General features: G+C 33.9%; 1 protein-coding gene across 2 annotated transcripts in view; it reads left to right on the plus strand.

Moving 5' to 3' along the window:
* The window catches only part of PLOD2 (procollagen-lysine,2-oxoglutarate 5-dioxygenase 2), a 106,150-nt gene that overhangs the window by 79,609 nt on the left and 12,954 nt on the right, over positions 1–13,587 (plus strand). For both annotated transcript variants that reach the window (XM_059920154.1, XM_059920153.1), the window contains exons 9-11: positions 686–811; positions 2,514–2,635; positions 5,635–5,739. In XM_059920154.1, the coding sequence (XP_059776137.1) occupies positions 686–811; positions 2,514–2,635; positions 5,635–5,739 (353 nt within the window). The remainder of the gene's footprint in view (positions 1–685; positions 812–2,513; positions 2,636–5,634; positions 5,740–13,587) is intronic.

Here is a 13,587-nt window from a genome sequence, read left to right on the forward strand (position 1 = left end):
CTTATCACAAGGACGGACTAATAGTGGATATTTCAGAATTGTTCATACAATGAATGAAATAAACTATTCTCTAAAACATACCCAAACAGAAATTAAGAAAATGTTAAAAATCGATACAAGATAAAATATATTAGTGAAAGAAAGTAGCTTTCCTTATATATAATATAATGATGAAGCAAAATAAAGTACTATCAATAAAATGAGATTAAAGGTTCAAGGATAGAAATAAAGTCTCAAGTCCTCTGTGATTGTTTTCTTTGAGCTACAAATTAACCACTAAACTTCCAAACCATGGAAACAAACATGGAAGCACAATTAGCATTCTGGCTTCATAGATGAAGCTGTCAAATAGATTCAGATCTGAAGGAAGTTTCTTTTAGGACTATCTTAAAGGAAGCGTTAAATAGTAGAGCAGGCAATAACCTTAATTAGAGTATCCCTATGTTATAGGATAGTGAGTTTCCTCTTCAACCTAAATCATAATGTCAAGATGTGATTCAGTAAAATCACTTTGGTGGGGTCCACAAAAATGTATTAGAGAATTGTCATGGGGTAATCAAATTTAGAAGGTTAAGTTGTACTGATATTCTAGTATGTTTTATGTTGTATTGATTAAAACTTGAATAGAATTTAAAGTAAAACCATGCTAATTCTAATTTGCTTTTATGTTTGCCACAAAACAAAGGTTCACCCAAATGTAACAATAGGTGTTTTTATTGAGCAACCAACCCCTTTCCTACCTCGATTTCTGGACATATTGTTGATACTGGATTACCCAAAAGAAGCCGTTAAACTCTTTATCCATAACAAAGTAAGTATTTGAGAAATGAATATTTTATGGGAAAACTATTTTGATCTTATTTGGAACTATTTGTTATTATTTAGTCATGTCTAAAAAAAAATTTAAAAATTTGAGTTAAATTCAGTGGGGGATTTTTGAAGTCATTACTACTCTGCGTATTTAGGACCTAAGGATTTTAAAGTTTAGAAACTAGTATCATACTATTGGGATGAGACACATGAAACTGTCAATTTTTTGTAGATCAAAAATGGTTGAATATCAGCCATTTTTATATGTTCAACTTAATATATAATGAATAGATGTCAAAGGGCCTCTAGTTCTTTGCCTCTGGGTTAGTTCTGGTACTTTCTTTTATAGAACCGATCATTAAATTGTTTGCAGCTAATGATAATACCCAACATCAGAACTTGAAATATCTTCCATATACAGTATTGTTTTGATTAATTACACAATGGCATGCTCTTCCTCTAAAGATTTTGATACTGTCATTTCCTTCAAAAATATTCAGAACCTCCCAAATACCTCCTACGTATAGTCTAAATTTAAAGACATTTTTCCTCAACATTTTTCAATTTTGCTTGTCTCTTCCATGTTAAAACAGTTGGCATTTATTATCACCTAGAAAAACTCAATAGCTGTGAAGTATGCTCTTTTCTCTCTTTTGTCCTAATACTTTTTGTTTAAGATTGTTCTTTCTTCCTGATGTACATATCAGCTAATCATTTGCCTTTTCCAGAGACTATTTTATATTTGCAGAAAACCACCTCACATAAGTTTAAAGGGGTGAATGTATTGAGCATTGGCTTTGTAAAATGCATTGTAATACATGTACTTACATTAAAGTATTTTGTTTTTATGTATTGTATCTTTTATTTATATTTTTCCTACTTTCATAGGACCTAAAACCTCTTGATAGCAGGAGTTTTTATCTTCTTTTATTTAAAATTATGCAGCTTTCGTATAAGTAGTTTTAACAAGCTGTGAAAAGCTTTAAAAAATACTTAGTGAGACATGATACATAAAGAGCTCTGAAATGCTCTAATGATGGAGATAGATAACCTTATCTAAATTTTAGCACAGTTAGATAACCTTATCTAGATTTTAGCACAGTTGAATCACACTAATTTGATGACTTTTCATGTTGATTATTTTCTCATCATATTTTCTTATCAATAAAATTTTAACTTTCCCTTCTTTTTGTAAAAGACACAACTTTTTATGTGACCATTTTCTCTCTGCTTAAAATAATATTGTAATATTTATTTTATAAAAAAGATTATAACAGGTTAATCTGTTAGGTTTAATAGATATTTTTTATGGATATTTTACAAAACATGTCTAAGATTCTCAGGGCACAAGCCATTTTCCCTCTCAAGTCAGAAATAAATATTTTATAGCACTCAGGATTTAAATATTAATGCAAGGACTAGGAGTAGATGTTAAAAGAATTTTGAAGTATCTTTTTTAAAAAAAAATTGATATGTATGTATTTTAGATTCTACATGTGATATTTAGATGATATTTCAATATAATATGCTTAATATAGTTATCACTTTGCCTGTAGTGAGTGAATATGTGAATGGTGGAATTCACAAATTTTGAATGTGAAGTCATCCCTACATATGAATACTTCAGTCATCTTGTTGTGTTTTATCTCACTACTTTTCTCCTTTTTTTTAAACTAATTTTCAATTTTTAAAATATGTTACAGGAAGTTTACCATGAAAAGGACATCAAGGTGTTTTTTGATAAAGCTAAACATGAAATTACTACTATGAAAATAGTAGGACCGGAAGAAAATCTAAGTCAAGCTGAAGCCAGAAACATGGGAATGTATGTTTTAGCAAATTTAAATTCAACCAGTATCTACTAAAGAAACTTAAGAAAGAAAGACAACTTTTCTTCAAAATTAGTGTCCTAAACTTGGATGTCTCAACTGTGTGTGTGCGTGTGTGTCTGTGTGTGTTTGTGCCCACACATGAGCATACCTCTGCTGTTCGAACTATATCTATGTTTCTGTGTATTTATGTCTAAAGGGCCATGAAAGTTATTTACGTTTTTCTTTTAATGGCTAAGAGTCAATATATTTAATCAGACTATTAACTGAACTTCAGATCAAGATTTAAATCCCCAGACAGATGAGTAGTGTGACTGATGTAGCAGTGATTTAAATATACATTATCTGAAGCTCTTGTGTGGCAGAAATGTGTGTTTCAGATATTCTAGTTACCTATTGATCTAAATAGTACTATAACCACAGAAGAAATATTTTAGGTCCTTTGTTTAGCCCCTTTAATACTTCAGACAGATTACTAATAAAATTCTGGTAATAGCAAAAACGATCACTTATTCAGTGAATGTTAATTGAATATGCCCATCAGTGGGTTAAAAGCTGGTAATGAAAAGGTAAGACTCAGTGATTTCTCAGCAGGAGATGTTCTTGTCTTGTGCTGTGGAAGCTTCAGGCCCAAAGTGATGGACAGTGCCTATTATGGGGGTAAAGGGACAGGCAGGAAAACGGGCCTTAGAAAAACCAAACAGATGTTATTACTAATGGTTCCATAACTTCATCATTGGAGAGTACCTTGGGTCCACATTTAGAACTTACTTTCTCTATTTAAAAATTTTTGTATGTGCTCTGTTGTATCTGGCTTTGCCTTAGCACAGTGTTTTTTAATTCATTCATGTCATTACAATTATCAGCAGCTCATTCCTTTTCATTGCTGACTAGTATTTTATCATATGAATATACTGCAAGTGGTTTACACACGCCCCTGGTGATAGACATTGGGCTATGTCCAGTTTGGGGCCATTATGAATAAGGCTGCTAATGAAGATTCTTTATTAGAAGTGTGAATATGTGTGTTGTGTGTATGTGTGTGTGTGTGTGTACATATGCTTTAGTATATTTTGGGAAAATACCAAGGAGTGGACTAACTAGGTCATAGGGTTAGGATAGATGTATGTTTATAAGAAACAGCTAAATAGTGCAAAATGGTTGTACATTTTACACTTGTAACAGCAAGGTAATAGAGCTCCAGCTGCTGCACATGTTTGTCAACATTTGATATTGCCCATCTTTTTTATTTTAGCCACCCTACTGGGTATGAAAAGGTATCTTACTGTGGTTAGGTATCTAAAGGTATCTAAATCTTTTGTTCATCTTTGTTTACATTGGGTTATCTTGTTGTGTATTTGTAGGAATTCTTTTTAATATTTTGTATACAAAATCTATCTATCTACCTTTCGATCTAAACTCTATCTCTATCTCTATCTCTATCTATAATGTTTTGTGAATATTTGTTCCATTCTATGGCTTGATTTTTTGCTTTTTAAATATTGCCTTTTAATGAGAAGAAATTTTAATTTTAATAAAATTCTATTTCATCTTTTTCTTTTATGCTTTGTGCTTTGGGGTTTATTTTCTGTTTAAGAAATCTTTATTATTCCAGTGTCATGAAGACATTCTTTGGAATTTTTCTTTCATAAGCTTTATCATTCTAGCATTTATGTTTAAGATGTTTCAATCTGCAATTCATCTTGAATACATTTTTGTGTTTGGAGTGAAGTAGGGGTCAACTTTTATTCTTTGCAAATGAAATTCCAGTTGTTTCAACGCTCCTTTTTAATTTAAGGCTTTTCTTTTCCTACTTAATTGACTTGGCCGTGGTCAAAAATCAGATAACTGAGTATTTATGAGTGATTGTGAGCTCTCAATTCTGTTTTGTTGCTCTAAGATCAGTGCTACACTTTTATTACTAGGGATTTATATTAATCTTGAAATCATGCGGTATAAATTTTTAACTTTTTTTCCAAGATAATTTGAGCTGTTTTTAAAAAAGTTATTTGATTTTCATTTTTATTGAGGTATAATTGACATATAATGTTAGTTTGAGGTATACAACACAGCTTCAATATTTGTATACATTGTGAAAAAATCACCACAATAAGTCTAGTTACCATCTGTCACCGTGCATAGTTACAGTATTTTAAAAAAATTTCCTCTAATTTTTTTGCACAATTTTAACAAACTTTCCTGTCTGGTGTCCTGCTTGACAGTTGCTTAGAAACAAATGTGTCATGGAGGTAAACACTGACAGTAGCAGAAAGCGATAACTTGGATCAGCAGTGAGGGAGGAGAGCTCAGAAAGAGAGCGCTCCAAATGCAGAAACCATAATACTTGGAAGCCTATCATGTATCACAAGTAGTTCATTCCTTCGCGTTCCTGATAACGCTCCAGACTCTACCAAGAAAGCATACATCACAATCCGTGTCCCCGGATAAGGAGCAGGGCATTGACCATCTTAGAAAGAATTCCACGCAAATCAAGTTTAAAAAGTATTAACACCTAAAGAGTTATACACCTGTATTTCCAAGATTCAGTTAAAACTGAGTTGTTGGATATACAGGATATTACACTGTGAATGTGTGTTTGTGTGTCTGTGTGCAGAAAACATTTTGATTTGTGAAAAAAATTTGTTGATAAATACATTGATATAAATTATGTTCCCTTTTTAGAGAGAATTAAATGCTGAATTATAAATTGCCCTTCTGACTGGATGTTTTATGCTTTGAAGTATTTAGTGGCTTGAAAATATATTTCACTTGCCCTAAAATTTTTAGTGTCACTCTACCCGTGAACATCTGTGTTGATCAACTGACCATTTTGAAATTTAAGATAATATTTATCCTTTTGGATATAGTCTTACTATTTTGATTAGAAAAGTATTTTAGAGAAACCTTATCTTGCTTATGAACTTTATGTTAACATTTTTCAACCAGCAAATATTTATTTTATTTAATGCATATTTTATTTCTTTTTCAATGGCAGGGATTTTTGCCGTCAGGATGAAAACTGTGATTATTACTTTAGTGTGGATGCAGATGTTGTTTTGACAAATCCAAGGACTTTAAAAATTTTGATTGAACAAAACAGGTACTATATATGATTCAATGCCAATTTATTTTTAAAATTATAATTATTTTCTGTATCTACGTGGACATGCTATAATTACTTGTCTGTGTTTAGCAAATTGAGGGAACTCACAAGAAATTATTTTCTACACCCTATAAACTTTCAATTCTAAGTAATTAGTTTTCTTTTAAAGAAGTCAAATAGAAAACAACCTGATGAAAATTTCAAAATATTCAATATTAGTTACAATCACAAATGTGATGTTTATCAATTATATTTGGCCTATTTTTCCATTTAAAGCTAGATGAAATTGTGATCTATCTAAAAATAGAATTGTCTTATTTTCCACAGATATTTTTAAAGTAGAATTTCATAAAACTTCAGACCTAAAAAGTTATTACAGAGTTGGAAGTTCTTAGAATATGAAAGAAATTTCAGAGGTACATATTATTCCACAGCCTGATCTGTGATTTTGTTTAGTACTGAACTAATTATCTCTAGGCAGTACCTGTTTTCATTTAACTGAATTGAAATGGGTAAAAGGCACCATCTATACCAGCTTATAATGATATTAATCTTCATTTACTACTACTACTGCTACTACTATTAATACTCTCACTAATACCCCACCTTTAGTGAGTGCTTATTAAGTGCCAGGTATTACTCTGTGTATGTTCACATATATTATTAACACAATTATTTCTCTTAACAAATGGAACGGTTAGCAGTGAAATGTTTGAATTACTGTTTTTATTTTGCTGAATAAAATATGTAAGAAGTCTATTATACTGTACTAATCCATTGTTTGTATAATTTGTCAATTTGAGAATTCAGTTGTTATTTCAAAAGCTAAAACCTCTCAGTATTAATCTTCTAATACCATACTGAAAACATTGAGGTACACAGAAGATGGATTTTGATTTTTTTTTTTTTTTTGGCTTAACATAGAAAAGGTTTGTTTATTTATTTATTTATTTTTATTGCATATGATTTATGTGGAGGAAGATACAATAATTTCTAGAAAGACAAAGAAAAATCATGAAAAACATATTACATAATGAAAAAGAAATACATAGATATTAATGAAAACTGGGGTATGTGGCAAGTATCAAAGCATAATGAATTTACTAACAAATGACATTCTGTACCATACATGCAATATTATGAAAGTGAATTTTGCCCACTCTATTTTAGTGAATACTATTAAGCAAAAAACATGATTGAAGGTGATTTTGAATGAATTCCTAGCCAATACATACAGACAGAGAAGATATATCAGTAAAAATGCATAACAAGCAACAAAATGCAATAAATGTGAATGTATAGGTAACCACAATATATATAGACAAGTATTTCAATGAAAACTGGTACAAAGCAGACAGCAAAATAATAAGTGTAAAAGAATTTCATTATTGTGCTCATTCATATTTTTACCCAGCAAGTAACAGGTATTAAGCCTAGTAGAAATATATATTTCAATGAATATAACTATATAATAAGCAGAAAGGAAGCTTAAAAAGTATGAAGAAGGTTTTTTTTTTTCACACACACACACTGTATTTTATTTTTACAAGAGATAAATAGACTGACACCAAGCATTATACATGGATGACCACAACAAAAGCAACAATGATTGCAATTACCAAACACAAAACACACTCATACTATGTCATAATATTGACATTCAGTCCAGTAATCCTCCATTGTAACAGCTCCTTTACTTTGCAGTGAAAATTGATTTGTATATTCTTTGCCTCTGGGTCCTTGTGGGATTTTTTTTTTTTAATTCAAACAGAAAGTCACAAAAATTAAAATCATCCTCATCAGTTCACTCAGTCCCATGTAATTAATTTTTTTTTTCATCTTGATCTTTAGTTAGCACTTTTATGAGTTCATCAGTTTTTCATTAGAGTTCTGAAAATGCTTATTCATTCAGTTCAGCAGTACAGTTACCAGAAACCTGTACTTGTCAGAGTCTTTTCTATGAATTCCTTGAAGATGAACCCCTTTTATAGGAACATATTTGCAAAAGCATCGGAGTACACCCAGAACTGTCTGTAAATGACAAAAGACTTAAAAATGACCACGGTTAAAGATTTGATGAAAGTTCATAATGGTGCAATTGACAAGGAAATTTAGTTATTTCTGAGATAAACATTTTAAAGTAATAACTAGAATTCTGACTTATAACATTATACCAGAACATAAAAGATTTTTAGAAATTTCATGTAATGTCTGAAACATTTATATTAACATATTTCCATACAAATAACCTAATGAAAGTTTAGTATTAGTTGTTTTGTTTGTTTGTTTGTTTATACTGCAGGTTCTTATTAGTCATCAATTTTATACACATCAGTGTATACATGTCAATCCCAATCGCCCAATTCAGCACACCACCATCCCCACCCCACGCAGTTTTCCCCCCTTGGTGTCCGTATGTCTGTTCTCTACATCTGTGTCTCAACTTCTGCCCTGCAAACCGGCTCATCTGTACCATTTTTCTAGTTTCCACATACATGTGTTAGTTTACGATATTTGTTTGTCTCTTTTTGACTTACTTCACTCTGTATGACAGTCTCTAGATCCATCCACGTCTCAACAAATGACTCAATTTCGCTCCTTTTTATGGCTGAGTAATATTCCATTGTATATATGTACCACATCTTCTTTATCCATTCGTCTGTTGATGGGCATTTAGGTTGCTTCCATGACCTGGCTATTGTAAATAGTGCTGCAATGAACATTGTGGTGAATGTGTCTTTTTGAATTATGGTTTTCTCTGGGCATATGCCCAGTAGTGGGATTGCTGGATCATATGGTAAATCTATTTTTAGTTTTTTAAGGAACCTCCATACTGTTCTCCATAGTGACTGTATCAATTTACATTCCCACCAACAGTGCAAGAGGGTTCCCTTTTGTCTACACCCTCTCCAGCATTTGTTGTTTGTAGATTTTCTGAGGATGCCCATTCTAACTAGTGTGAGGTGATACCTCACTGTAGTTCTGATTTGCATTTCTCTAAAAATTAGTGATGTTGAGCAGCTTTTCATGTGCCTCTTGGCTATCTGTATGTCTTCTTGGGAGAAATGTCTGTTTAGGTCTTCTCCCTATTTTAGGATAGGGTTGTTTGGGTTTTTTTAATATTGAGCTGTATGAGCTGTTTATATATTTTGGAAATTAATCGTTTGTCCATTGATTCGTTTGCAAATATATTCTCCCATTTTGAGGGTTGTCTTTTCGTCTTGTTTATGGTTTCCTTTGCTGTGCAAAAGCTTTGAAGTTTCATTAGGTCCCATTTGTTTATTTTTGTTTTTATTTCCATTACTCTAGGAGGTGGATCAAAAAAGATCTTGCTGTGATTGATGTCAAAGAGTGTTCTTCCTATGTTTTCCTCTAAGAGTTTTATAGTGTCCTGTCTTACATTTAGGTCTCTAATCCATTTTGAGTTTATTTTTGTGTATGGTGTTAGGGAGTGTTCTAATTTCATTCTTTTCCATGTAGCTGTCCAGTTTTCCCAGCACCACTTATTGAAGAGACTGTCTTTTCTCCATTGTATATCTTTGCCTCCTTTGTCATAGATTAGTTGACCATAGGTGCATGGGTTTATCTCTGGGCTTTCTATCGTGTTCCATTGATCTATATTTGTGTTTTTGTGCCAGTACCATACTGTCTTGATTACTGTAGCTTTGTAGTATAGTCTGAAGTCAGGGAGTCTGATTCCTCCAGCTCCGTTCTTTTCCATCAAGACTGCTTTGGCTATTCGGGGTCTTTTGTGTCTCCATACAAATTTTAAGATGATTTGTTCTAGTTCTGTAAAAAATGACATTGGTAATTTGATAGGGATTGCATTGAGTCTGTAGATTGCTTTGGGTAGTATAGTCATTTTCACAATATTGATTCTTCCAATCCAAGAACATGGTATATCTTTCCACCTGTTGGTATCATCTTTAATTTCTTTCATCAGTGTCTTATAGTTTTCTGCATACAGGTCTTTTGTCTCCCTAGGTAGGTTTATTCCTAGGTACTTTATTCTTTTTGTTGCAATGGTAAATGGGAGTGTTTCAATAATTTCTCTTTCAGATTTTTCATCATTAGTGTATAGGAATGCAAGAGATTTCTGTGCATTAATTTTGTATCCTGCAGCTTTCCCAAATTCATTGATTAGCTCTAGTAGTTTTCTGGTGACATCTTTAGGATTCCCTATGTATAATATCATGTTATCTGCAAACAGTGACAGTTTTACTTCTTCTTTTCCAATTTGTATTCCTTTTATTTCTTTTTCTTCTCTGATTGCCGTGGCTAGGACTTCCAGAACTATGTTGAATAATAGTGGTGAGAGTGGACACCCTTGTCTCGTTCCTGATCTTAGAGGAAATACTTCCAGTTTTTCACCACTGAGAATGATGTTTGCCATGGGTTTGTCGTATATGGCCTTTATTATGTTGAGGTAGGTTCCCTCTATGCCCACTTTCTGGAGAGTTTTTATCATAAATCGGTGTTGAATTTTGTCAAAAGCTTTTTCTGCATCTATTGAGATGATTATATGGTTTTTATTCTTCAATTTGTTAATATGGTGTATCACATTGATTGATTTGCATATATTGAAGAATCCTTGCATCCCTGGGATAAATCCCACTTGATCATGGTGTATGATCCTTTTAATGTGCTGTTGGATTCTGTTTGCTAGTATTTTGTTGAGGATTTTTGCATCTATATTCATCAGTGATAATTGGTCTGTAATTTTCTTTTTTTGTAGTATCTTTGTCTGGTTTTGGTATCAGGGTGATGGTGGCCTCATAGAATGAGTTGGGGAGTGTTCCTTCCTCTGCAATTTTTTGGAAGACTTTGAGAAGGATGGGTGTTAGCTCTTCTCTAAATGTTTGATAGAATTCACCTGTGAAGCCATCTGGTCCTGGACTTTTGTTTGTTGGAAGATTTTTAATCACAGTTTCAATTTCATTACTTGTGATTGGTCTGTTCATATTTTCTGTTTCTTCCTGGTTCAGTCTTGGAAGGTTATGCCTTTCTAAGAATTGGTCCATTGATTTGAGTCCTCTCCCTCTTTTTCTTGATGAGTCTGGCTAATGGCTTATCAATTTTGTTTATCTTCTCAAAGAACCAACTTTTAGTTTTATTGATCTTTGCTATTGTTTTCTTTGTTTCTATTTCATTTATTTCTGCTCTGATCTTTATGATTTCTTTCCTTCTGCTAACTTTGGGTTTTGTTTGTTCTTCTTTCTCTAGTTGCTTTAGGTGTAAGGTTAGATTGTTTACTTGAGATTTTTCTTGTTTCTTTAGGTAGGCTTGTATAGCTATAAACTTCCCTCTTAGAACTGCTTTTGCTGCATCCCATAGGTTTTGGATCGTCGTGTTTTCATTGTCATGTGTCTCTAGGTATTTTTTGATTTCCTCTTTGATTTCTTCAGTGATCTCTTGGTTATTTAGTAACGTACTGTTTAGCCTCCATGTGTTTATGTTTTTTACGTTTTTTTCCCTGTAATTCATTTCTAATCTCATAGTGTTGTGGTCAGAAAAGATGCTTGATATGATTTCAATTTTCTTAAATATACTGAGGCTTGATTTGTGACCCAAGATGTGATCTATCCTGGAGAATGTTCCGTGCGCACTTGAGAAGAAAGTGTAATCTGCTGTTTTTGAATGGAATGTCCTATATATATCAATTAAATCTATCTGGTCTATTGTGTCATTTAAAGCTTCTGTTTCCTTATTTATTTTCATTTTGGATAATCTGTCCATTGGTGTAAGTGAGGTGTTAAAGTCCCCCACTATTATTGTGTTACTGTCGATTTCCTCTTTTATAGCTGTTAGCAGTTGCCTTACGTATTGAGGTGCTCCTATGTTAGGTGCATATATATTTATAATTGTTATATCTTCTTCTTGGATTGATCCCTTGATCATTATGTAGTGTCCTTCTTTGTCTCTTGTAATAGTCTTTATTTTAAAGTCTATTTTATCTGATATGAGTATAGCTACTCCAGCTTTCTTTTGATTTCCATTGGCATGGAATATCTTTTTCCATCCCCTCACTTTCAGTCTGTATGTGTCCCTAGGTCTGAAGTGGGCCTCTTGTAGACAGCATATATATGGGTCTTGTTTTTGTATCCATTCAGCAAGCCTGTGTCTTTTGGTTGGAGCATTTAATCCATTCACGTTTAAGGTAATTACCGATATGTATGTTCCTATGACCATTTTCTTAATTGTTTTGGGTTTGTTTTTGTAGGTCCTTTTCTTCTCTTGTGTTTCCCACTTAGAGAAGTTCCTTTAGCATTTGTTGTAGAGCTGGTTTGGTGGTGCTGATTTCTTTTAGCTTTTGCTTGTCTGTAAAGCTTTTGATTTCTCCGTCAAATCTGAATGAGATCCTTGCCGGGTAGAGTAATCTTGGTTGTAGGTTCTTCCCTTTCATCACTTTAAGTATATCATGCCACTCCCTTCTGGCTTGTAGAGTTTCTGCTGATAAATCAGCTGTTAACCTTATGGGAGTTCCCTTGTATGTTATTTGTCGTTTTTCCCTTGCTGCTTTCAATAATTTTTCTTTGTCTTTAATTTTTGCCAATTTGATTACTATGTGTCTCAGTGTGTTCCTCCTTGGGTTTATCCTGTATGGGACTCTCTGTGCTTCCTGGACTTGGGTGGCTATTTCCTTTCCCATGTTAGGGAAGTTTTCGACTATAATCTCTTCAAATATTTTCTCTGGTCCTTTCTCTCTCTCTTCTCTTTCTGGGACCCCTATAATGCGAATGTTGTTGCATTTAATGTTGTCCCAGAGGTCTCTTAGGCTGTCTTCATTTCTTTTCATTCTTTTTTCTTTAGTCTGTTCCACAGCAGTGAATTCCACCATTCTGTCTTCCAGGTCACTTATCCGTTCTTCTGCCTCAGTTATTCTGCTATTGATTCCTTCTAGTGTAGTTTTCATTTCAGTTATTGTATTGTTCATCTCTGTTTGTTTGTTCTTTAGTTCTTCTAGGTTTTTTTTAAACATTTCTTGCATCTTCTCGATCTTTGCCTCCATTCTTATTCCGAGGTCCTGTATCATCTTCACCATCATTTTTCTGAATTCTTTTTCTGGAAGGTTGCCTATCTCCACTTCATTTAGTTGTTTTTCTGGAGTTTTATCTTGTTCCTTCAGCTGGTACATAGCCCTCTGCCTTTTCATCTTGTCTGTCTTTCTGTGAATGTGGTTTTGTTCCACAGGCTGCAGGATTTTAGTTTTTCTTGCTTCTGCTGTCTGCCCTCTGGTGGTTGAGGCTATCTAAGAGGCTTGATGGGAGGCTTTGGTTGTGGGTAGAGCTGACTGTTGCTGTGGTGGTCAGAGCTCAGTAAAACTTTAATCCACTTGACTGTTGATGGGTGTGGCTGGGTTCCCTCCCTGTTGGCTGTTTTGCCTGAGGCAACCCAACGCTGGAGCCTACCTGGGCTCTTTGGTGGGGCTAGTAACAGACTCTGGGAGGGCTCACGCCAAGGAGTACTTCCCAGAACTTCTGCTGCCAGTGTCCTTGTCCCCACAGTGAAACAGAGCCACCGCCCGCCTCTGCAGGAGACCCTCCAACACTAGCAGGTAGGTCTGGTTCAGTATCCCCCGGGGTCACTGCTCCTTCCCCTGGGTCCCGATGCGCACACTATTTTGTGTGCACCCTCCAAGAGTGGGGTCTCTGCTTCCCCCAGTCCTGTCGAAGTCCTGCAATCAATTCCCACTAGCCTTCAAAGTCTGATTCTCTATGAATTCCTCCTCCCGTTGCCGGACCCCCAGGTTGGGAAGCCTGACGTGGGGCTCAGAACCTTCACTCCAGTGGGTGGACTTCTGTGGTATAAGTGTTCTCCAGCCTGTGAGTCACCCACCCAGCAATT

This window comes from Balaenoptera ricei, chromosome 4 (genome assembly GCF_028023285.1).
Source record: "Balaenoptera ricei isolate mBalRic1 chromosome 4, mBalRic1.hap2, whole genome shotgun sequence".
NCBI classification, from domain to species: Eukaryota; Metazoa; Chordata; class Mammalia; order Artiodactyla; family Balaenopteridae; genus Balaenoptera; species Balaenoptera ricei.